The sequence below is a fragment of the Cuculus canorus genome, chromosome 21 (genome assembly GCF_017976375.1).
Source record: "Cuculus canorus isolate bCucCan1 chromosome 21, bCucCan1.pri, whole genome shotgun sequence".
Taxonomy (NCBI): domain Eukaryota; kingdom Metazoa; phylum Chordata; class Aves; order Cuculiformes; family Cuculidae; genus Cuculus; species Cuculus canorus.
Genome location: NC_071421.1, coordinates 3,286,282 through 3,310,291, shown reverse-complemented (window position 1 = coordinate 3,310,291; position 24,010 = coordinate 3,286,282). Strand labels below are relative to the sequence as shown.

Here is a 24,010-nt window from a genome sequence, read left to right as displayed (position 1 = left end):
CTACAGCTCATTATTCTTCCATCCAGACCAAATGCCTTAAAACAGTATTTGTCTCAGTTTTCCCACTTTCTTTTAAGAAGGAAAGGCTTCTCTTAGCTCCTTGAGCATGAATACATTTTTAGAGTGCCTCGCTTAGTGCCAAATGTCAAAAATTTGCCAGCAACTGATAAGTGTTTTTAAAAGCTCCTCATCTATTTCCCATGTCCAACTGAAACTTGGCATTTCCTAATCTGGCCTTGATTTTGATCCGTAGCTGAATATAATCAAAACTCCTAACGATGATGCAGCACAAGGTTTCCTCCCTGCCGTCTCATTCTTGGTGTCTGTTCCCTCTGCTGTTTCGGAGGCAGGAGATGTTTCGGAGGCTGTGGCGGGGCACGATGTTCCCATTTCTCCAAGGGACTGAGCATGCAGGGTCTGTGTGGAAGCAGGGATTTGCAGCCCAGCAGTGGGAGAGGCTCTCTGTCTGCCTGACCGGATCCTGCTGCCCACACTTTCCCAAGGAGCCAGGGCAGCTGGAGCTCACAGGCTCTTGGCTGCAGGGTTTGGAGATTTCAGTCTGGGGTCACGTCACCAGCTGATATTTTGTACGTTGGGAGCCTTGGCAACTTAGGCAGTCTGGGATTTTTTGGACTAATTAAAGTAGCTATCATGTACTTTTGGTGAGGTTTGAAAATGCTTGGATGCAAATCATCTCCAGTGGTCGTTAATAGCTTCCAGGTGGGTTTTGGGGAGGATGCTGCTTCAGAGTCGGAGGGGATGCACAGGTATCAGCCTGTTTGGGTCCCCATTGTTAAATCCTTTGCAGCTGAGCTAAGGAGTGGTGGGAGCCTGTGTTTAGGTAACAATGAAAACAAGAAAGGTGGCAATTCCTGCAATTTTACCTCCTTAATTCACTCTGCTTTAAAGGTAATTGGAGAAAGATGCTCTTTTCCCTGAAAGGTCTGGTCTACACCCAACTGAGAGGAAGGGAAATCTCTGGTTTCACTGGGTGACGTGACTTGTTCTGGATTCGAGTTACAAAAATCAGTAGAAAAGGTGTTCTATGTTTTTTTTTCTAATTCATTAAAATTTATTTATTCAGCTTTTTAATTTATTATTCTATTTATAAATTTATTCATTTATTTTTACTGCATTTAATTTAATCTTCTTCAGGTGAATGCCATTCAGGCAACTTATCAGGGCTAATTTGAAAGACTTTTACTGGAAAGGTGTAATAGTTCTACACCTCTAATTTAATACAAGAAAGTGAAACTTCTAAACCAACAGATTTTTAATGCAAAAAATAATCGGTTTTCTCATTTTCACAACAAAGTGGCCACTACCAAGTGAGGCATGGTGTTGTGATAGTGAGTAGGTTCTTATTCGTGCAAGCGCTGGTGTTCATCCAGGGTAGGAATCCTTTGGGGAATGACATCTTAAGTGGTTGAGCATGGAACAAGAGGGATCGTTTTATACTGGTTAATGCTCTTATTCTTATTCTTGACACTGAAAATGTAATAACAGGAAAATAAGCTGTAACAAAAGTGGTTGTGTTTGCTCTCCTGCAGCACCCTAACTCAGTCTGGCGGCAGAATCTCACCTGTGATCCCCTTGTTTTGCCTCTTCCAGATGTGAACGAGTGCGAGGTGGGCAACGGTGGCTGCGAGTCCCAGTGCCGCAACACCATCGGGAGCTTCTACTGCAAGTGTACAGCGGGGCTGAGGCTGGAGCAGGACGGGAGGACGTGTGCAGGTAGGGCTGGGGCCACCTCCTGCAGCCCGAGTCCTGCAGCCACAGGTGGCCAGGGATCGGACTTTCCCTCTACGATTGTTCCTTGTCTTCCATTTTCAACCTCCTGCTTTCAAACAGAAGTGGAAGAGAAGACACTGTGTTTGTGTGTTTGTAAAATGAAAATACTAGGTGGGATTTGTGTTCATAGAATCACCAGGTTGGAAAGGACCCACTGGATCATCGAGTCCAACCATTCCTAACACTCCCTTAAACCATGTCCCTAAGCAAGTGTTAGCCTAGAATTGTGAGCAAACCTCACATCGTGTGTGTTGGTTTCAGTTCCTGCAGCTTGAATCTGTGTTGTTGTGCACCAAGTAGGTTCCCCATCCCCATCTCCCTGGGCGTTATCATCTGTGCAAGCGCTGAGAGTCAGAAAAATGCAAAAAAGCTATTTGCTTATCAGAGCCAAGCCCAAGATACAGTTTTTTTTGGAGTATATTGCAGTTCCTGGATTGACTGACAGTATCAGAGCAAGGCACCTTTACGAGGCTCCTGCTGACCACAGATCTGAAGCTCAACGTTTGACAGGGCACTCTATTGATGGCTTAGGCTGGTCGGGGGTTGTGGTGGAGCTCTCGCATAGTTTTGGCACTAGTTGGCTTAGCAGAAGTCCAAAAGTATTCCATATAATTAACAGAGATTGCTGACAAACTGGGAAAGAGTAATTTCGGTGGATATCGGTTTGGACATTGAAGAATTCTGCAGAAAAATGTCACTTTCTTGCCAATTTGGTACATTTGTCTTGTTTTGTTGAAACTAACTGAGAAGTATTTCCTGGCTCGGTACCGCTGCAGGGATGTGTGAAATAAACAGCTCTGCCCTTATCTCAGCCAAGCTGAAATATTTTCAGTTTCCCCAGAATTCCCCTGATGAGGATTAGCTCTGCAGATGATTAAGAGTTTCAGGATTTTTGTGGAAACAAACAATCCTTTTCTTTTAGGACAGACAATGTCAATCCCTTTGCATATATTCTTGGAGTTCTTTGTAATGAGTTGTGCCCAGCGCCTGCCCGTGCTCGCTCTCATCCCCTCGTTGGGATGGAGGTGGCAGCCCAGTCATTCCCTTCCCGTTGCCTGACTCTGTTGGTGGCAATGACTGCCCTCGTCCTCCTGGAGCTCCTCCTTCATTCTGAGTGCATTTGTTCTGTCTGCAGGTTCCATCATGCAAAAAAAAGGGCACGGGAAAGATTAAGACCTAAATTAACCGACACTAGAATTTGCATTGGGCTGCATCGCTTGCACTCCCATAATCGTAGAATCACAGAATGGTTTGGGTTGGAAAAGACCTCAAAGCCCATCCAGTCACCCCCCTGCCATGGGCAGGGACACCTCCCACTGGCTCAGGGGCTCCAAGCCCCATCCAACCTGGTCTGGAACCCCTCCAGGGATGGGGCAGCCACCACTGCTCTGGGCACCCTGGGCCAGGGCCTCCCCATCCTCATATTTAGCTCAAGTGTGAGCCTCTGTATAGGAAGGCGTTATGATCTTCTCTGTGGTTTGCACTCCTCCGTCAGTCTCACTGCTCTGACAGTTGTTGGACCCTGCTGTACTCACCGCTTTTTGAATTAATTTTTATTTTTAGATCATATCTTTCCAAATACCTTGAGCGCTAATGCACGTATTTAGCAGAGTGGATGGGATTAGATCCGTGTTTGTACAGATGAGGGAGTTCAGTAAAGACAAAAGACACTGATTAATGTTTACAGTTTGCAAAATATTCGGCTTTTCTTGATCGAAGTCCTGATGGAGCCTGAATAAAGCAGTCTGGGCTTCAAACCACGAGGTTAGACATTTGGAGCCCTTTCTTGGCTTCATGTTGGACAGGAGGGTTTGGACCTTGCTTCTTTCTGGAGGGTGGCCTGAGAAGATGAGTCGTGGGTTCAGAGGCCAGCAGTTCACTTGCTTCACCCTTGTGACTTGATTACTGGCTCTTGCCTGGCTCGGAGCGATGTCAAGTTGGTCTCTCTGGAGTTTTCCTCTTTGAAGTATCTGCTAAACAAATAGCTACACAATAACATCACAGGATGCTTTGTGTGGAGAGGCAGAAAACTGCCAGGATGCAGTGTCTGCTTCTAAGGTAGGAAAAACCTCAATCTCTGCTCCATGAGGACCTCCCAACCTTACCTCTAGTCGGGAAGAGATGGATGGTGTAGTTTAGGGACAGCTTGCTGCTTTTCCTGCCTGGAATTGGTTAAAGTAGAACTATGGGTGGTGGGATGTCATTGCCAGAGCAAGGGGCAAACCCAGGGCGTGCTGATAGGTTGGCTGATGACTGGGATCTTAAAACCAGTGTAAATGTTCTCCTGTAATGCTGCAAAGAAAGATAAGACATTCTTGAAATGCTTGGCTGTCCAGGCCTTGGCACGCTTTTCAGGAGCAATGACAAGTTGAGGTGGTCACGTGTGACGTCTTCTGAGCTCCAAGACCCTCCAGTTACTTCCCGCTGTCTGCCAGCAGCATCCACCACAGGATGGGGTTAGGATACGTGTCCGTGTGTGTGCGTGCACGCTTCTGGCTCAGACCAAGCCCGGCACCTGGCAGAACGACTCCTGGCTTGGTCTTATCCATGGAACAGGCAGACGGGCAGTAGCAGGAGCAGCGTTTGGCTCCTCGGTCTGTTTTCACTTCTGAGCTAAAAGGATTATAGTTAGAAAGAAAACCCTGCCTTGGATTTATTCAGCCCTGGGCTGCTTTTCTAAGGCTACCAGGAAAGGAGCTAATTAGCTCCTGTGCCCATGTGGGGTCTGCCTGACGTGCTCGTTTAACACTGGCACCGAGGCCTGGGTGGTACCAGCTCCCATCTTCATTGACATTGTTTGAACTTGGATATCAGTAATACAGAGCTCATTGAGGTTCTCGTAGCACATTTCTGTTTTGTTGAACATAGGATGGTTGTACTCATACCTGTGAACCTCTGCAGCATGTCTGCATTTCTGATTTTATTTATAGTGGAAGAGCCGTTGTAGAGTGGTTTGGGGACATTGTATATGTCAGCGTTTCTTACTGGAAACGAGCAGATTTTCTTTTTTTACGTTAGTTTTTGAGGTATGGCAAATTGTAGGGGAGCTCAAGTTCTGTTTGAACAACATCTTCTTCAGGGTCCGCTATGCAATGTTACACGATAATGTCAGGGACTTCGAAGGTAGAATCGTATCATAGAATGGTTTGGGTTGGAAGGGACCTTAAAGCCCGTCCAATCCCAACCTAATGTCTGGGAGTGTGGGACACATCCCACTGGAGTCAGTTGCTCAAAGATTTTAGCTTTTTCAGTTTGTACTCATTGCCTTTTCCTCCTCTAAGCTAATTCTGTGGTATCTTGGTCGATGAGAAGCTCGATATGAGCCAGCAATGTGCACTCACAGCCCACAAACCAACCGTGCCCTGGGCTGCATCCAAAGCAGCGTGGCCAGCAGGGAGGGAGGGGATTCTGCCCCTCTGTTCCTCTCTTGGGAGACCTCATCTGGAATACTGTGTCCAGTTCTGGAATCTTCAATGTAAGAAGGAGGTGGAGCTGTTGGAACGGGTCCAGAGGAAGGTACAAAGATGATCTGAGGGTTGGAGCACATTCCATACAAGGACAGGCTGAGAGAGTTGGGGTTGTTCAGTCTGGAGAAGGCTCTGAGGAGATCTTAGAGTGACCTTCCAGTACCTGAAGGGGCTACAGGAAAGCTGGAGAGGGGCTGTTCATAAGGGCTTGTGGGGATAGGACTGAGGGCAATGGGTATAAACTGGAGAGGGGCAGATTTAGACCGGACATTAGGAAGAATTTCTTCACCATGGCAGCGGTGAGGCCCTGGCCCAGGTTGCCCAGGGAAGCTGTGGCTGCCCCATCCCTGGAGGTGTTCCAGGCCAGGTTGGATGGGCCTTGGGCAGCCTGAGCCAGTGGGAGGTGTCCCTGCCCATGGCAGGAGGATTGGAACTAAATGATCTTTAAGGTCCCTTCCAACCCAAACTATTCTATGATCTTCTTCGGTTAAAATTGAAGAACGTGATGGAAATCCTGCCCACAGTGCCCCCCGCAGCTGAGGGTGGAAAGTTGACCCTAAACAGGTAGAATGTCCCCCGTGGAAGGGTGAAGCAGGAACTGTTAAGTACACATCCACTGCTCACCCCTCCGTGGTGCAGATTCACGAGGCAGCAGCTATGGATCTTCCTGCACTGCTCCTGTTCCCCCCAGCCCTGCTCACACATGTTAACGTACCACACGAGGTGCCTCTTAGATCCCCTTCCATGTTTCACCTCTTGCATTTTTTTGGCCTGCTTTCGTCTTCTCCATTTGGTGATTTCCTTTTCAGGAATTTTTCACAGATTTCCTTCTGTGCAGTGTCAGAAGAAGCTTGGTTCCAGGTCTGGGTGATTTTTGGATGGAGATTCAAGCAGTCGTGTTTACCTAAGCTGGTTGACCTGTGTCTGTGCAGGGATGGATGAATTAACTCCAGGACTTCACAAGCTGTTGAGCTGTGAAGCACCGCGTCGTCGGCTGTAATTTGTTTGGGTTCTTGGGAGAATTTATGAATGCGAAGGCTGAATCTGAATGAAATTCCATGAGAGTTATGGGTTCAGACTAGCTCGGTCCTTGTTTAAAGAACCTCTCTGGATGTTAATGCTCTCCTAGCTAATTGCGTAGGAAGCAGTAACGATCTGCTGCTGATTGCAATGTGTTGCCATACTCAACCCACCTCTTAGTACTTAATCAGCTGAAGTGAATTAGGTGACAGGGAAGCTCCAGCCGGCTCAAACCTGGCCAAGCATAACTTATTACATAAGCAGGATTCGGTTTATGTTTGAGCCTGACGTACTTTTGATGCATGTGCTGCACCGCAGAGCCGTTCGGAACAGTCGGAACCTCTCACTGTTGCTTTAATTTCAGCAGTCTAAGAAAATACAAGACTGAACAAGTTTGTCACATAACGTGTTGAGTGGCAGCGGCTGTGCTGCGTTTGATTCTGCAAGGCAAGGAGCAAGGGCTGTTTGGTGGGAGCTGCGTGTGCCCCGGGTAGGAGAAATTTCCAGGTCATGGAGCCAGTGGAAAGGTCCCTTTGGTGCTTGTGGAGTCAGGGAGTCACTTGGAAAGCTGCGCTCGCTGTGATTCATCTGCATTCCAGGCAAGGGTAATTTAATGTAGACAATGTCTTAATAACGTTACTGAACTGTGGAAGTTGGTCTCACCCATTTTTCATGGCTCTGTGGCAACTTTCTTTTCTGCGTGTCAACGCTCCTGGAAACATTTACAGGAACGGTGTCAATGCTGGCCATTGTGATGGCTTCAATGTCACTGCTCAGAGGGAGAATTCCCAAGGAACCGGACCCAGGCCAGCTATGAAAATTCATCATGTCTGGCAGTGTGTTATTTTTAAATCGGCAAAGAATTTGGTGGATTAAAAGTGGCTCCTGGGAGGATGGCAGTGCACGGCCGCTCACGCAGCGGCGTGTTGGAGAGGAGTGGAACGGGGCAGTGGGCTCATCGCGGGACCTGGGGAGTCCAGGAGTGATTTCTGGTGCCATTCCATAACACCCCTCCAGCATTCCCCCTCCAGTCCCACTCCTGCCCCAGTGCTGAGCATCTCCTTGGGAAGCTCTGGCAGACCCACCAGGCAGGGAGAGGAAGGTGCATGGTGAAGGACTCATCTGCAATTCCCACTGGTTTTCCTTCCCCAGACCATGTCTAAAAACTTGCAGCATCTCTTAGGAAGGTTCCGTTTCTTCCACAAAGAAACTGCCCTATTTTGGGGTCGGATATTTTTGCTAAACTCTAACGAGAAGCACGTGGGCTGTTGAGGTGGGTGAATATTAAGAGAAGCTGAAGCTGCTCTTGCTTGGAATGATCTACAAAGGGGACTCGTGACCAGAGTCCACCAGTGGAACTTGCCCCAGCCATAGCCTTAAATTGTGATTTTCATTTTGGATTCGGTTTCCCTGCGTTTCAAAATTTTTTCGTGGAATGCTATTCGTTGCAGCCTAAACCACAAGTTTTAATTTGGAATTTGACTACAGCCAAATAACGCTGCTAAAATGTCTAAAAGTAGCAGCCCTGCTCTCCGCCAGCTCAACCCTGCAAGCACATTGTTTCAAAACATTCCAGAAAGTTAAATGAGGCTTTTGCGCTTGCCTCTGGAAAATCCAATAAGCTATTCTTACTTCTTCTTTAATGAAAATATAAAATAAAATTCTAGGCTCCGTTCTACAGGAAGCGGCCGCGCTATGGTTTTCCTTGGACTCGACACAGTGGCTGTTCCTCATTTGAGCTCGGATTCATTGATGGAGATTTCTCTTTTAGGTTATTTTAAGAAAAGCCCAGAGAGTGTTTAAGGGGAGCTCTCTCTCCGGTGTCGGTTCAGGACTTGCAAAGCCCTTGGGTTGTTGTGGAGTAGCTGGATTTTGCCCACAGTGTCATGTTTGGACCCGGACTGGCCACGCGGGCAAACCACTGGCCGTGGAGAGCCTTCGTGCGGGAGATGAGGCTCGGGGTCTAGTGGCTCCTGGCTCCTCTCACCCTTTGCCTCCCTGCTCTGCGGCTGAACATCCCGCGGGCAGAGCGATGCAGGGATGCTCTCGGATGCTCTGCGACGGCCACTTTTAATCGCTCGCCAGGCATATTTTGGGCAATTGTGCGGCTTTATTTTATGGTGAAAGCCCTGCTTGGGTTTTGGCTGTGTGGATGGATGCCGCAGCGGGTCCTTCACCGCTGGGCAGGTACGATTGATCCATGCGAATGTTCTGGAAACAGCAACGGGCTACTGCTGCGCCGGGCAAAATCTGTCCGTCCATCCACTCTGACAGCATCCTGGGCACTTTGCTCCCTGCTGCCCAGCAGTGTGTGAGCCCGGGGTGGGGAAAACACGGGATCCGAAAAGCCTGGGCTGGGGAAAACGTGGGATCCAAAAAGCCTGGGGTGGGGAAAACGTGAGATCCAAAAAGCCTGGGGTGGGGAAAAAGTGGGATCCAAAAAGCCGGGGGTGGGGAAAAAGTGGGATCCAAAAAGCCGGGGGTGGGGAAAAAGTGGGATCAGAAAAGCCTGGGATAGGGGAAAAGTGGGATCAGAAAAGCCTGGGATGGGGGATAAGTGGGATCAGAAAAGCCTGAGATGGGGGAAAAGTGGGATCAGAAAAGCCTGGGATGGGGAATATGTGGGATCAGAAAAGCCTGGGATGGGGAAAACGTGGGATTAGAAAAGCCTGGGTTGTGGGGAAAGTGGGATCAAAAAAGCCTGGGATGGGGGAAAAGTGGGATCAGAAAAGCCTGGGATGGGGAAAACGTGGGATCCAAAAAGCCTGGGATGGGGAAAAGGTGGGATCAGAAAAGCCTGGGATGGGGGAAAAGTGGGATCAGAAAAACCTGGGATGGGGGAAATGTGGCATCTGAAAAGCCTGGGATGGGGAAAACCTGGGATCCAAAAAGCCTGGGGTGGGGAAAATGTGGGATAAGAAAAGCCTGGGATGAGGAAAACGTGGGATCCAAAAAGCCTGGGCTGGGGAAAATGCAGGATCAGAGAAGCCTGGGATGGGAAAAACACGGGATCAGAAAAGCCTGGGATGGGGGAAAATGCGGGATCAGAAAGGACGGGGAAAGCCCCCTCTGTCCCGCGGCTCCCGAGGGCTGCTCCGTGCCCGCGGCTGCGGGGGGGTCGGGGGGGGGGGGTCCGGGGCGCTGCGGGGGCGGCACCGAACGGGGCAGAGCGGGACCGCCCGCCGCGGGCACAGCCGCAACCGCGCATCTCCGCTCCTGCCGGCGTCCCCTCTGCGCTCCCCCCGTCTCCCCTCCTCATCCCCTCTGCGCTCCCCCCGTCTCCCCTCCTCATCCCTCCTGCGCTCCCTCGTGCTCCTTTTCGTATGCTCCTGCGCTCCTCTCAGCATCCTCCAAGCGCTTCCCTCCTCTCCTCTCCGCATTCCCCCTGTGCTCCTCTGCGCTCCTTTTCGCATCCTCCAAGCGCTTCCCTCCTCTCCGCATCCCCCCTGCGCGCTCCCCCCGCGCATCGCCCTCGCGGTCCCCTCCACTTTTGGGCTCGTTCGTCCTTTTCCCTGGCTTTGCTGCTCCAGCGTGCTGCGGGACTTCATTTGGCTTTTTTTTGTTTGTTTAGGGTTTTTTTTGTGTTTGTTTGTTTTTTCTTTCTTTATTTTTTTTGCTTTTGTTTGTTTGTTTTTCTCTCTTTTTTTTCTTTTTTTCTTTTTTCTTTCCCTGTGGGATTGTGTTCTTTTTGTTTGCCTTCTGTCTGGATGCCTGTGAGTTTTCCATCATGGGGCAGGAGCGGAGGCAGTTCTGGATGCTCCTGTGGTGCTTTGGCTTTTTGGGAGGCATCCCAGGTACCGCTGGCAATCACTACCACTACCTCTGGAGGAACTGCTATCCGTGCTACCTGGGGCGTGCGGGGTACGGAGCTGGGCTCGCCGAGCTGAGGCCAGGTACGTGGCTGGGCTGAGGGTCTTTTCTGGCGCTCGGTTCCCTGGATGCCGATGAGCCCAAGAGGCTCTGCTGCTGCCCAGGAGATGGAAAACTGAGTTGCCAGGTGGGATTCAGTCCCAAAAGTCATCTACTGGGGACCTGGCTGCACATCTGCTGTGGTTGTGTGGTCACTTTGTGTTATCATGGGCACAGATTTGTCATTCTGAAAAGTGTCTGGCAGAGAGGGAAGGACCTCATTTCTTCCCATCAGTCGCTGTGCAGCTCTGTGTCTAAATTAAAGAGTGCTACTGTGCGATATTCCTTCAAAAATCAAATGTATGCCTTTCGTTGGAATGTGTTGATTAGTTTTTTCCGCAGTTCCAAAGGCTCTCGCCCTGCTGCGAGGCAATCGATGAAACTTGATACTGTTTCATCAGGAAACAAAGCTGACTTTCCACAAGTCGGTCTGAGTTTGTCCCGTCTGTGTGAGCAGTGTACAGTGGAGTCCTGCGAAGGACGCAGCTCAGCGTTATTTGGTGTCGGTTTTATGCGGAAGGGGAGTCCTTGGGCAGCGGTGCCCAGAGCTGGGCGGTGTATGGGCTGTAGCTCGTTGATGCGGTTGGAAGAGTCACGTCCCCCAGGTCACCTTTCTGCTCTGAAGTGTCCATGCTCACCAGTGTCTGCATAAAATCCCCCATGAAGGTGTCTCAACCGGTCGCTGTGTGGGTAGGGCTTGGCCAGGCTGAGGTTCCCATCAAGCAGGTGGAGGGGACGATGTCACTCTGCACTCCCGTTGCACACATGTGGCGCTGTCTGCTGCCGGTACCTCAGCTTTTATCCTCTCTTTTGAGCTTTGGGAAGTCATGAGCGTTAACAGATGTGGCTGCTTATAGGAGATGGGGATCCAGGCACACCAGAAGCTGAACAATCACCTTCCGTGTTTCCATTTCCCACTCAGTAAGGAGCAAGATAATGCAATTCTTCACTGGTATTTCGCTTTTCTTTTCTTAATGAGGCTTGTGCTTTCTGCTGCCCTGTGTCAGGCACGGCGAGGAGGAGATAAATACCTTTTTGCCACTTTCCAATAGCTCTTGTTGAACATCGATGTGCACTGGCTCGTGTGTGATGGTAGATGGGGACATTGAGCGAGGTGAAAGTTCCACAGTTCCCCCCTGTTTCTTCCTCTTTGTGTGTTCAGCTGATGTAGCAGCGAATAAAGTTGGAGGTCGCCTGAAGACTTGGGAAATAATAGAGAATATGTGAGGTTCACTAAAGACTTGGGATGCTTTTGAGTAATGTAGACATAAGGGAATGCATTATCTCATCGTGAGATAATCCTAATAATTAAACGCCCCAAGCAGTTGATTATAAAAGTGATAGCAGTGTTTTTGTGAGATGTGTCAGACCTTTGGAAATGGGGTGAGTGGTTGTTTTGTTGTTTACAGATCAGATCTTTGTCTCAAACTCGGATCACGTTTGCTGTCTCCATCCAACTACGTTAGCTCATGCAGCTTCTCAAAGACAAGCTCATGACACCGAGCTTTGCGTGGATTATAAACCTTCAGCCTTCCCATCCCTACTATGTAGTTTAGGAAGAAACGTTTTCCTGTGAGGATGGGGAGGCCCTGGCCCAGGGTGCCCAGAGCAGTGGTGGCTGCCCCATCCCTGGAGGGGTTCCAGGCCAGGTTGGATGGGGCTTGGAGCCCCTGAGCCAGCGGGAGGTGTCCCTGCGCATGGCAGGGGTGGGACTGGATGGGCTTTGAGGTCCCTTCCGACCCAACCATTCGATGATTCTATGGTTTTTATGTGCACTGGTTTATTTGGAGTCCGTTCCCATCTACTCCAGGCAGTGCATCCTTCTGCTTGGACATGTTTCTGTCACCAACCAGCTGCAAAAGCAAAGCAAGCACAACAAACTGCTGTACACGTGTTTCATTGGCAGTTTTATTGTATGGCTGGAGAACGAAAAGGTGTTTTGAGTAATACCGGTGTACATTTCATTGAGGTCTTGAGTGCCTTAAAACACATTCTGTGTACAAACAGCGCTCTGTTAGACCCTGGTGTTAGCGTAGAGTGGTTAATTGCAGTGCTGTTCGTTATGTTCTGATATTGCTAAGCTTTAAAGGAGAGACCGTTGTGCTCTGCTGGGGATTTGCGTTGTCGTCGCACTGAAGTAGACCTGGTACCTCAATACTCTACGTTCTCTAAACAGAAAACAGTGTAGAGTGTAGCCGGTCGCTTTTGTATAATTAAATGGTTTCCATTAGCTCCTTCAATAGCGACCTGCGTTCCCACCAGTCGGTGCCGTTGCCAGGTACACGTCAGCGTTCACCTCTGTGCCGTTAGCTTCTGCAAGGACCGAGCTGGTGAGCCTCTGCACAGGTATATCTTCTAGCCCAGATGATATCCTGCCCAGAGAAGTGGGGTAAAACCAAGCCCCGCAGAAGGAGGTTGGAGTCCACGAGTGTAGCAGCAGGTCCAGTGCGAGCTTCTTGCTTGTTGTTACGTGCACCTCTGCTCCGCTCTGAGTAATACCTAATTATCAGCACCATCCGGAGACAGAAATGAGAGCTGGGCGACTCTCCCAGCTGCTGCCCTTGAAGGCAAAGAAAGGTGAGCTGAGGACAAAGCGAGGGACCGAGGCAAACCAGCTCCCTGATACACTTTCACTTCAGCAGATTATTGTGAAACCAATGCTTCTGTTCTGAAGCGCTCTTGGAAGCGGCTGCTGGTGAGGATGGTGCAGGTAGTGTGGGAAGGCTATGGGCATCTCCTGTCTGTCTAGGAGAGGGTGCAGCGGGAGGAATGCCAGCGCAAACGACTCCGTGAAGCTGTTTAAGAGCCTTCATGACTTACCCAAATGCCTGGTTCACAACACGATGAAAACTTGAGGGTGTGGAGGCATTTTGACCACTCCAAAACGACCTTTCTTCTTTCCTCACATGAGTTACTCAGATTCCAAGCTGAGACCAGCCTGAGGCAGGTACCACTCTTCCTCATCCTAGAGGAGAGAAAGGCTTCAGGTTAGCAGAGCGGGGATAAGATATCATCCTCTCCCACGTCTTCCTAGCACTGTTGGACCTTCGCACGGTCTACAAGGGAAAGGTGGAGTAACAGGGCCTCTGATGTCTCCAGACTATTCATGCTAAGGGCTGTGAAATTCATGCAGGAGGTGAAATAATACGTAGGAGTTTTTCCTTCTACCACAGCCTGGCACCGTCCTGCGCCCTGAGTTTCTAATCTGTGTCTGTAGTGCGGGGCAGGAGCAGGAACCTGTGCTCCTCTGCCCAGGAGACGTTGGCTGCAGCGATCCAGTGTGCCGCTGGGTTGGTTTGCCTCCTTCGAATCTCTTTGCTTATTAAAATTGCTGAACTACCTTCAACAAACTGGTACCAGAAAGATAAAGTCACTAAATCCCACACATGCTCATCTTGATAGGTTTTAATTAACCTTGCTGTGTAATCCAGCCTAATTGCTGCAGGGATTAAACCCTGGCACTGCTGTTTGGCCAAAGAGAACCGTAGCAACATATCTACTGCCTGTCTTCCAGCTGGGATTCATCTCCTCCTCAGCCTTTCAGAGGAGATAAACTGCCTCTGTACCAAATATTCAGTAATTGGCAGAGCTGCTGTTGCCACTTTCTTTCCTCTGACGCAGAGCTCTTGTTGGAGACAAATGACAGTATTTCTTCTGGAAGGACCTGTGCGCTGAACCGAAGTCACCTCCTTGCCCTCTCGTCTTTGTTCTGTGCTGGTGTTCCCTACGTTCAGTTACATCAGGACCCCTGTTGGTCCACGTAGCCGGTATCTGAGGTCTGATGGATCATTTTGGTTCAGAGAAGAGGCTGAGAGGAGCATCAGCTGTTTCTTGGGTTAGCCCCATGTCCTCGTGGATGAGGACATGAACTCCGGTTTCCTTACGCAGCGGGGAAGTTTCCCAAGCCAAGTCCCACTCTCAGACTCTTGCTGTGTTCGGTTGTCGTCTGCCTCAGTGGGCTTCAGCCGGTATCCACTGCCCTATCCATGCGGCACAGCAGAGCATGCAGGCACGAGGGCTTGGCATGCTCCGTCTTTGGCTCTAGGATGCTTGGTGTCAGCTACCCTTCTCGGGAGAGAAGCCTGTATGCTTCTAATTTGCTTTTTTTTTTGGTATATTAATTTCAACCAGATTTTGTCAGCTCTCCAATAGGAAAATAACCTCAGCGTGCCCCAAACCGCATCTCGCAAAGCATCACGTGGCATTTTGTGTTTCTGTTCTGCCAAGATGCGCGCTGAGGACAACGTGACCCTTCACAGCTCTGTGAAGCCCCGGGAAGCGGCTTCTGCTGCCTCATGGTTTGTATTCCCGGGGGAATCGCACGCTGACAAGCCTTGTGCTTGCCTGAGCAGGTTGGAGATGCTGCTGGGGTGGCCAGTGGACCTGTTCCCTCCCCAGAGGCCAATGCGTTGGCCATCCTCCATCTCAAGCTGTGCTTCTACCACGCAGCTGAGAGGACAGCAGTGCCTTTCCCTTACGATGCTGTGCCGAGGGCAGGAGAACCATGGACCTTGGCCAACTCCCTCTTGGAGGTGCTTGGTTCAAGCTTCGTGGGGACATCGGGAGATGAAGGTTTTCAGGCTGCCAACAGCTGATAGTGGAAGGGTTCGGGAGGACGTGTGCTCTGGTGTTGCCCCCAACGACCTCGCTGCGTGAGCAGGGAGTGAGGGCATCAGCGGCTCTGTAGCATCCAAATTGTTTAAAGCCTTTGCAGATGAAAATGATTTAATTTGAGCGAGGTGGCTTTGAGAGGCATCTCGGATTCGTGCCGCGGCATTTTTTTCCCCCGCTGAAAAGCTGGTTTGGATTTGGGTTACTCTTTGCAGAGCATCACTTGAAGCTTATGTTTCACCTCAAAAATATATTCATTTTCCTTTCTTGAAAAATTAAACGTTTTGGAAAAAAACAGGAAGAAAATACCAAAAAATTCTGGAATGCCCAGTGGAGGAATTTACACCCCCTGACTGAATAAAGGTCATTTTCTGCAGGGTTAATGAGCTACGATGGGGAGCTCTGAAGAAGGGGCCTTGGACGGCCCTTGGAGCAGGATATCCAAATTCAAGGCTGTGTGTTCCCTGCGCTTTGCTAGGACAGAAAGGACGGATGGTCATTGTCATCCTTAGGCTTTAACTTTTTAAGCAGTGTGAAGTCTTCTGAGGAAAAGCGCTCCGAGAAAACAAGCATTTTTTATTGTTACGGTGTATCTTGGAAACACCGAGTCAGAAAGCATCGCCTTTCCCACTTCTCTTCCCATTTCTTCCCTGACCCAGTCCGTTTGCTTGCTGCTGACTGATTTTTTTTTTGGCAATTGACCAATTAATTAGTGAAAAATTAATCTAATTAATGTAAAATTTCAGTATTTGCTTCTGTAAGGCTGCATTTATCCTTTTCCTTGGCTTCCGATGCCCTTTGCTACCCCAGCAAGAGCTGCGGTCAGGTCCGAGCAAGCACGCAGAGCAAACGATGCTTGGGGCAGGGGAGCGGAGAGCAGGCATGGGGCAAGGGTGAGGCTGGAGCAGGTTTTTGCACCGCTGGCTTGCAAAGACACAGTCAGGAGCAACGCCCTGCCGTGATTCAGTGAGGAAACGTTTCGTTATCTTCTTAGTAACAGTCATGGATGAAGCGGTGCTGGTTCATTGCACAGCGTTGGGTCTGTGTCATCCTGCTGGAGGGAGCAGGGAGGTGGACCTGGATGGGCTTGAGGGTCTCTTCCAACCCAAACTGTTCTGTGATTCTATGGTTCTATACAGAGTAAGGAAGCATAAAAATTTAATAAACCAGTATTCTTAGACCAAGTGGGAGAAGTGACCATTGCGAGGTGAACAAGATGAAGGATGGTTTATGCTGATTGAAAAATAAGATGCCTTTTTTTTCTTTTGCTCTCCGATTTCATGCCTGGCCTTAAAATTTCTTAAATGGCTTTACTGACTTAAACATCAGGAAATGGCAGTGTTGTTCTTTCTGCGTACGTTCCTCAAATCTGGAGTCAGTCAAAGGAGGATAAATAATCCTGGCTTCAGACACCGTCATGCCCACTTCTCTGAACCCTTTTTTCCTCTCTTCCATTTGCTTTTGCAGATGTTGATGAGTGCCAGGTCCACAACGGCGGCTGCCAGCACAGATGTGTGAACACCCTTGGATCTTATTATTGTGAGTGCAAGCCGGGCTTTCGCCTGCACGCAGATGGCAGGACCTGCCTTGGTAAGTCCTCGTTTTATATTCCTTGAGAGCCTCTCATTCTTCATAGCCTTTTTCCTACCTGTAAATGCGTAGCGTTGTACACAGAACGCGACCGTTTCTCACCCGCTCCCATCTGCCCTCTACGCCGGCACTTTGAGATGATGTTGTTGGATTGTCTGCTCCTTTGTTTCTCAGGTTCCTGGTACTCTTCCCTAACATGTTGCTGTAACTGGATTTGTAGTTTGCCGTCCTTCAGTTTGATTGTGTACAATTCAGTCATCTTTGCCGTTCGTCAGTTTATTCTGGTTCAGGAGCGGTAACTCGCAGTGCTTTTGGTGCAGAGTGTATCAGATATGGTGTTTTCGGGGCTAATACACAAATCTTTTCATTAATTTGGGTTAAGTCAATCAGTTTTGCCTCACCTGAGCTCCCTAGTCTACGTGGCAGGTACTGGGTGTGACAACCAGAGAAGGATAAGCCCAGCTGGCTCGGGAACCGTAGTCATAATGATCTCGAGACCCTTTTCCCTGAGGTGCTGGTCATGCGTCCACTTGGATAGTGCGTGTCCAGACATTACAGTTCTGATGCCAGGTCTGGCTTGCGATTGAATTCTGGGCCAATTTCTTGAAATATTGTTCTTTGTCTGCCCCCAACGAGCGGCTCGGAGGCACTGGGGTGGAGCTTGAAGTCTGCCCTCCAGCATCTGCTGCTGGTTTTGTTGAACCGCTTCTCCCTCACAGCTTCATTTGACACATTCTTCCATTTTTTTTTGAGGGATATTTTTATACAAGCGGCAAGAATTCCTGGGTGATTGTATTACAGAGGCCATTGGCTATTTTTCCTCAGAATACAGTCAGGTTCCAGTGTTCGCTAAAAATGACCGTGTGAGCCAGTGTGTTCCAGTTGGGATGCTGAAAGCCATCTCAGGAAGTGGTACCCACCGTGCCACGTGCAACACAAACTGCACATCCTTCCACAACTGCCCTGCTGTGTGACGATACTCTGACAAGAGCAGTGAAGCATAAGCTTAAGGTGCCAGGTCACTCTGTGCTCTCTGGTTCCCCGGAAAAAAACTCAGATGCTAAAGAGAAAATTAAGAAAATTCAGAAAAACGAAGAAAACTGCCCATCACTCCCAGCCCTCTGCTCTAGCGCTGAACACACCAACTCGTGTTCATGGCTATGCGTTGCCACTGTTTGCATGTAAGCGTGCATGTGGTCTGTCATCTAATAATTGTCTTTTTTAATGTGTAGTTGTCCTTTTTGTGGTATTGAGTGGTTCTGCTGCCTCTGCCTCGTGGAATAAACCAGGAGCCAACCGCTGGGATGCTCTGGTGCTTTCAGCAGGGTCAGCCCAAGAAGGTTGAAAGGAATCACTTGCTTGAAGGCAGTTTCCATCCTTTAATTCTTCAGGCTTCACAGCTCACGTGGCCACGATGTGCAGAGAGTGCGCTTCTGCTGGGATCCAGGCAGAGCTTCCCTGCTCCGTGCCGCTTGCTCTCGGCACTGCCAACCTGCTTTGCATTAAACTTCCGAGCGAGTATTTGCCTTAATGTGCACAGTGTTGGAATTCAGCTGCCAGAATTAAGGGGTCTCTGTTCATGAAACCTAATCTACTACGGGAGTGACTGGGGTAGTTTCTGGAAGCTCTGGGAAGCAGAGTTGATGCTGTAAGCGTGGCGGTGCCTGTACCCCCGTGGCCCACAGAGAACAGGAGAGGAGGCAGAGACCAGGCAGGGCGAGTGAAAACTTGCTATGCGATTGCACAGTGCTGTTTCTAAAATAGCAACAAAAGAGTTCTAAAAATCTGGTTTTCTTGCTTCAGGATTGGTGGCTTTTGTTCTTTATGCTTTGGTGACAGAAATATGGGTACATGTATATATCCATCATGCCTTTACAACAGTTCTGTGCTGACCTATTAAGGCAGTGATGTAGAGGGCTGGAAGTAAACTGAGTTTTCTTGTAAAAGCTCGGATTTGGAGGTTAGTTCTCTGCTGGATTTTGTGGCTGCCCTCTGTGCAGCCGCAGGTGTAAGGTTGCCTTGAGCCACGGGTGTCTGCGTGCCCTGACTGTCCCATTTGATACCCGGTGCACAGCTTTCTCCCCCTATGGATTCTGGATGGTGGCTCTTGGTGCTGGAGCCCAAGCTTGCTGGTCTTGCTGGCTGCACAGCAGCCGTCATGCACAGCAGCCCAGTGTGATGGATTGGACTTTACACCACTCTGATTTAGGTAAATACACAGTATTTGTGCTCTTAGAACAAGCCCATCCCATGACAGAGCCCAGGCAAGGGAAGCACCTTGGCTGGTGGACTGAGGGGTCCCCACCGAGGGATTTTCACCTTTCTCACCCCACGTTTGGTCATTGCAATGGGCTCTCCCCTTCATTGCCTTCACCGATGCTCGGACAGCGAGCGCGTGACCTGGCAGCAGCGTGTGGTCCCCCCCGGGCAGCTTTCTGTGGGTCACGTCCTGGTAATCCCGGGCCCTTGAGCATGTGCACGCTTTCTGTGGTGTTTCCACAAGTACATGCAAGTGGTTCTTTCCTTTAGTACTCGGTCTACATAAATATTTACACTGCAAAGTCAGAGGCTTTGCTCCGACTTGATCTTGGAAATCACACGGTTTTTATTAAGCCGCATTCTTGACAAGTTACCAGGCGGCGGTGGCGGTGCGGGCAGCAGCAGCAAAGGCAGGACCTCACTCAACACACCCTCCCTTGGCTTTCGTGTGTCAGGAGCGCTTGCTGGGGAAGAAGAAAGAATTTTCTCTAGCTAAATGCCTGGCTTAAGGAAGGTAGAGCCACAGGATTGAGTGGTGCAAAGCACCAGTCCAAGCTGCGGGTGCTGGGGATCCGCAACGAGTTGTCCCCCAGGATGAGCAGCTTTTCGGTGCTTTGGAGATGAGGGAAGACAGCGCAGAAAGGAGACGTGATAGATCCCTGTGTGTGGAAAAATAGATGGCTAACTTCCACCGGGTCATGAGCTGCTTTAGAGCTGTTGCGTTGGTTGGTTCCTACGAAGGGTTGTGATGTTGTCACAGTTGAGCCCTGGCCTGATTGGCAGCTAAATGTGGGCAGTTGTGTCCCAGTTGCACCACCGCAGGGAAAGGGGGAAGAGAAAAGGGAGCAATTTGTGGATTGGAAACTAAAATGGCTTTAATGAAACAAGAACAACAATAGTGATGGAATAAGATATACGTAAATATATGATATTGACTCCTCCAAAGACTGGAGACACCACTGATGCTGCAGAGCAGACGTGGAGAAAACGTCCTGGGCTGGACTTGGTGGCAGGCAGGGGCTGGACTCAGCTGGATCCAGGAATGCACAGATCCGGGGTCGGGGCAAAAGCACGGATGAGGTCCTGATTAGATGCCAGCCTCCGAAAGCCTCACAACGATTCTGGTGGTGCAGGAGTGGAATAGAAGCTTACAGCCAAGCTTTGTGCTTGAGGCTGTGAGGAAGCCGGGATGCCAGGCGCCTGCCGGGGGCTGCATCCAGAGATGCTCCTACGTGACAAAGGGGCCGAGGCAGCTCTCCAGGGTTAACTTGTACCTGGAACTGTTCTGGTGGCTGTGGCTCAGAAGAGCGCAAAAAACAGCCAAAAGCCGCCTCGCTGCGTCCCTCTCTGTCCTCCCAGCAGCTCTCATCAGCTGCTGATGCTTTGGGTAATCCGCAGCTCAGTCGTGCAAGATTCTTTTACTCCATCTTTGTTGTTCAAATATAGCAAATCAGTGATGATTTGAATACAGAAGGGAGAGAAAAACAGTGGGCATTTCTGTTGAAAGTGAAACGGAACAAAGAGTCATGGGACGTCCTGAAATTACCTCTTCTTTTATCAGAACCACATGGGCAGGAGGCAGGAAGCTGACATCTTCAGGTCCTTCTCCACTGCTTCGGCAGAGGGATGAACTCCCGTCCAAGGCAAAGAATTTAATCAGAGCCAATTGCTTTTGTTGGCCTGCAAAGTGGAGAAATGGTCTGTATTAGCACACAACTTGTTTCTGGAAATTGTCTGAGGTTAGAATAAATCAGTTTGGGATTGCATGATGTATCCCTGTTTATGTTAAGGGTACTTCAAATGAAGAAATCTCAAACAGCGCAGCGATTTATGTCATGAACAGGAGGACCATGGCATGGAGCTTTGTGTGGGCTTGAACTGTGCGTACAGAGGGCAATCATCCATATGTACTTTGTAGAGGTTTTCCATCTGCATGTGTTACACAGACAAAATTTGCCCTTTGGGGCGTTTCGCAGCCCTGTCTTGGGATCAGTGGTTTTGTGTGACGCTGCAAAAGGGAACATCAGGCTCAATCCTACTTACAGCTGCTTACGGTTGCTTTCAGAGTATGAGCACGCTGCTTCTGATGGCAAATGGGGTCTGAGGGAAAGGCGATAGGGATGGGAAAGAGAAGGTAGAGTGGAGGAGCCCAAGTCATAGAGTCATGGAATCATAGATTCATTAAGGTTGGGAAAGCCCTCTAAGATCATCCAGTCCAACCATCAGCCTAACCCCACCGTGCCTGCTAAACCGTGTCCCAGAGTGCCACATCTACGAGCTCTTTGAATCCCTCCAGGGATGGAGACTCCCCCACTGCCCTGGGCAGCCTCTGCCAGGGCTTCACCGCTTTGTCAATGAAGAAGTTTTTCCTAATATCCAATCTAAACCTCCCCTGGTGCAGCTTGAGGCCAATCCTCCTCATCAAACCAAGTGAAGCATTATCACCACCTTGCTGTGATGTGAGGATTGTGCCCCGCGTTCTCTAAACATTTATGTGCTTTCGGTGCTGCTGAGCTGGCCTCTGCCGCAGAGCTTTGGGGATGACCAGGGAGAGCCGCACAGGGAGCGAATGCTGACGACTGACGTTGCTCAGAATCCCTGGATTCAGCTCTTCCCAGTTCACGAAGGGCAGCTGGAGGGCATGGAGGTAGCCCAGTTGTTAAATCAACTCCTGTGTGAGGCTGCTACTTTGCAGACCTGCTTCTCACGTGCTACCAGGAGTAACAATGTCCTTTTCATCCCTTTTCATCCGTTCCCTGGGCCCCAGAGGGTCAGAATCGCGGGGCTAGCATCTTTCAGCAGCACTGCAGTCCCTTCAGGCAGAGGGGATGGAAGGAACCTTGGACGATGAAATATCATCTGTGGAAAATCTGTCTGAGCTTTAATTACAAAAATCTGCGTGATGTACAAGATGACACTGGTTTTGGCAATGTTGTCACAGAAATGTTAAGCTTGGAAAAGCATCTGGGAATGGAAATATTTTTAGAGTGGTTTTGTAAACATTAAAAAAAGAGCAGTAATTAAAACAAGGCCAGCGGTGAGGTCTACTGGCTGTTACCCTGCGAGGAGCCAGCTAAGGAGGCTCAGAATTAGAAGGCCCTTGCTTTGATGGAAGGACATCCCAAACAATTTTAACAGGTTTCATTTGTTTTGTCTTGTTATTCCCGAGTCTTAAATTGAATTAGTCCCTATCTTAACAAAACCCCTGTGCTGCATGAGTCTTCCCCCATCAGTCAGAGTGCCGTGGGTGGCTCCGTGTGACGCTGCGGGACGTGATTGCGTTGCTCTTCTCATCGTGTGTGTGCCTTGAGAGCTGTGTGGCTTATGAGCACCAGAGAGCCAGCGATGCCAACCACCTCTACCCTCTACAAGAGCCTTTTGGCAGAGAAGGACTTCTGCTTCCCGTTACCCGTAGTGGTCTGGAACGTACCCGCGATGGCTGAGACAACAGCGTGCACTGGCCCCTTCGTCATCGCGTGCAGTCGTGGAGTGGGGGAGGCTCAGATGGGGTCATTAGTCTTGAAGAGTGCATTTGCTAGCGAATAAGCCATACCAAAAGAAACACAAGGGGGAAGAAAATACTCTGCGAGACCCCTGCATTCTCGTTGCTTCTCCTTTTACGTTCTCTTAGTGGTCCACAAACGACTTCAGTTAAAATCTGTGTGCTGGCGCTCGCTTGTACCTTGGTCAAGGAGGACTTACTGGAACGGGAGCGTGTGTCCTTTAGTCCACGTCCCTACCCTACTCCAGCTGTTTGCCGTGGCCAAGTGTTGCCACATGTATTGAGTGTCCAAAGTTCCCTTCAAGATGTTTTTTCGCTGTTGCAATGCTCCACCGTACGCGCCTTTTGCCAGGTATTGGGTGGATGTCGTACCCCAGCCCAACCCAGAGAGACACAGTGGTCTTCTTGTGTGTGGTAATAACCTTCTTGGAAAGTCAGCTGTATCCAACCTTAGAATCATAGAACAGTTTTGGTTGGAAGGGACCTTAAAGATCACCCAGTTCCAACCCCCTGCCATGGGCAGGGACACCTCCCACTGGCCCATCCAACCTGGCCTGGAACACCTCCAGGGATGGGGCATTACGGGATTTCTGTCTGCTTGAAGTTTGTATGATAAGAAAAAAAACTGGACTTTTTTTTTCCCCTCTCTGAAAAGTTGTATTTTACAGGCATGCGAGGAGGGCAGTTATTTACAGTGCAAATTCATACGAATAACTGCTTACTGGGAGGGTTTTTTTTAGACATAGATGCATTGGCTTGTTATAGGTTGGCCCAGGACTTTCCCATCTGAAGGAATGTTTTGGCAGGCATTAACATTGTTTTACTTCTTTTTTTTTTTTTAATAAAAAAAACCTCACTCCAAGAGGAACAAGCACGTTATTGATGGGTATTTTTGGATCTATGTCATTAAACACTTTAATATCTCAGAATATTTTAAAATGACCACCCATCTCTGCTAAAGCTTGAGCGCTGTGACTCTGACCCAGAGCTTCTCAGGAACGTCGAGTATTCCCGTTCTTTCCTTCCAAATGCGTTAAAGGAAACAATGTCAGCACAGCTAACATAAACCCAGAGTTCTTTGCTCCAGACGCATGTTGTGTATGGCAATACTCTGACCCTATTAAGTCGCTTTTATGCCCCTAAATGTTGTTTAGTTAGTTAGAGACATACAGGGGGACGTTAGCTTTTAAAAGCTGGAAATGAGAGCACTCCTCAGCTCCGATCAAGGCGTAGTTTTTCTGCAGGGGAACGGTTTGCAGGGGGAAAAAAAAAATAAGAATATACGGTTTTCCTTTGATTTTTTTTTTTTTCTCCTGTGCCAAATATTTGTTTTTCACTAATATACAAGAGAGGCTTAAATCAAATTATTGTCAGTACTTTGTCTGTAGATAATACTCTTTGGAATACTTGGACGAGGCGCTGGCAGAGCGGTGCTACACACCCACCGATTGCAAACGCGTTCGTAGCCAGCACGAGCGAGCCGCCTGCAGCTCATCCGGGCACGGGTGTTCGCCAGACCCTCCTTCCCTTGGGATTCAGGGACCTCGTTAAAAGCAGAGACTTTTACAGGCATGTGCTTTCCAGACTCGTTGGCTTAGCAAAACTCTCAGGGTTGTCGAGGGTGATGTGATTACCTGACGTGGTAGTTTGTGGAGAGTTGGTTTGCATTAGAACTATTTTTAGCTTTCTTATGCGATTCCTCGGGGTCAGCACATTAGTTTATTGTGGAGTTGGAAAAATAGGTCAGAAACGTGCGAGACCACAACTTGCCGTCCCGTGGTGCTTATGGAAAACCAGGGTTTCCATCCCAGATCATGGCCAGGTTTTAAGCCCTGTTGCACCCACACAGCTTTGACGTGCA

The 24,010-nt window shown here is 49.3% G+C and overlaps 1 protein-coding gene across 5 annotated transcripts in view; it reads left to right on the top strand.

Moving 5' to 3' along the window:
* MEGF6 (multiple EGF like domains 6) overlaps positions 1-24,010 on the top strand; it is a 92,530-nt gene that overhangs the window by 39,011 nt on the left and 29,509 nt on the right. For 3 of the 5 annotated variants that reach the window (XM_054085572.1, XM_054085571.1, XM_054085570.1), the window contains exons 5-6: positions 1,612-1,734; positions 16,266-16,388. In XM_054085572.1, the coding sequence (XP_053941547.1) occupies positions 1,612-1,734; positions 16,266-16,388 (246 nt within the window). Of the gene's footprint in view, positions 1-1,611; positions 1,735-9,959; positions 10,172-16,265; positions 16,389-24,010 lie in introns of those variants that run through there. The other 2 variants (XM_054085575.1, XM_054085573.1) reach the window with 1 other exon arrangement.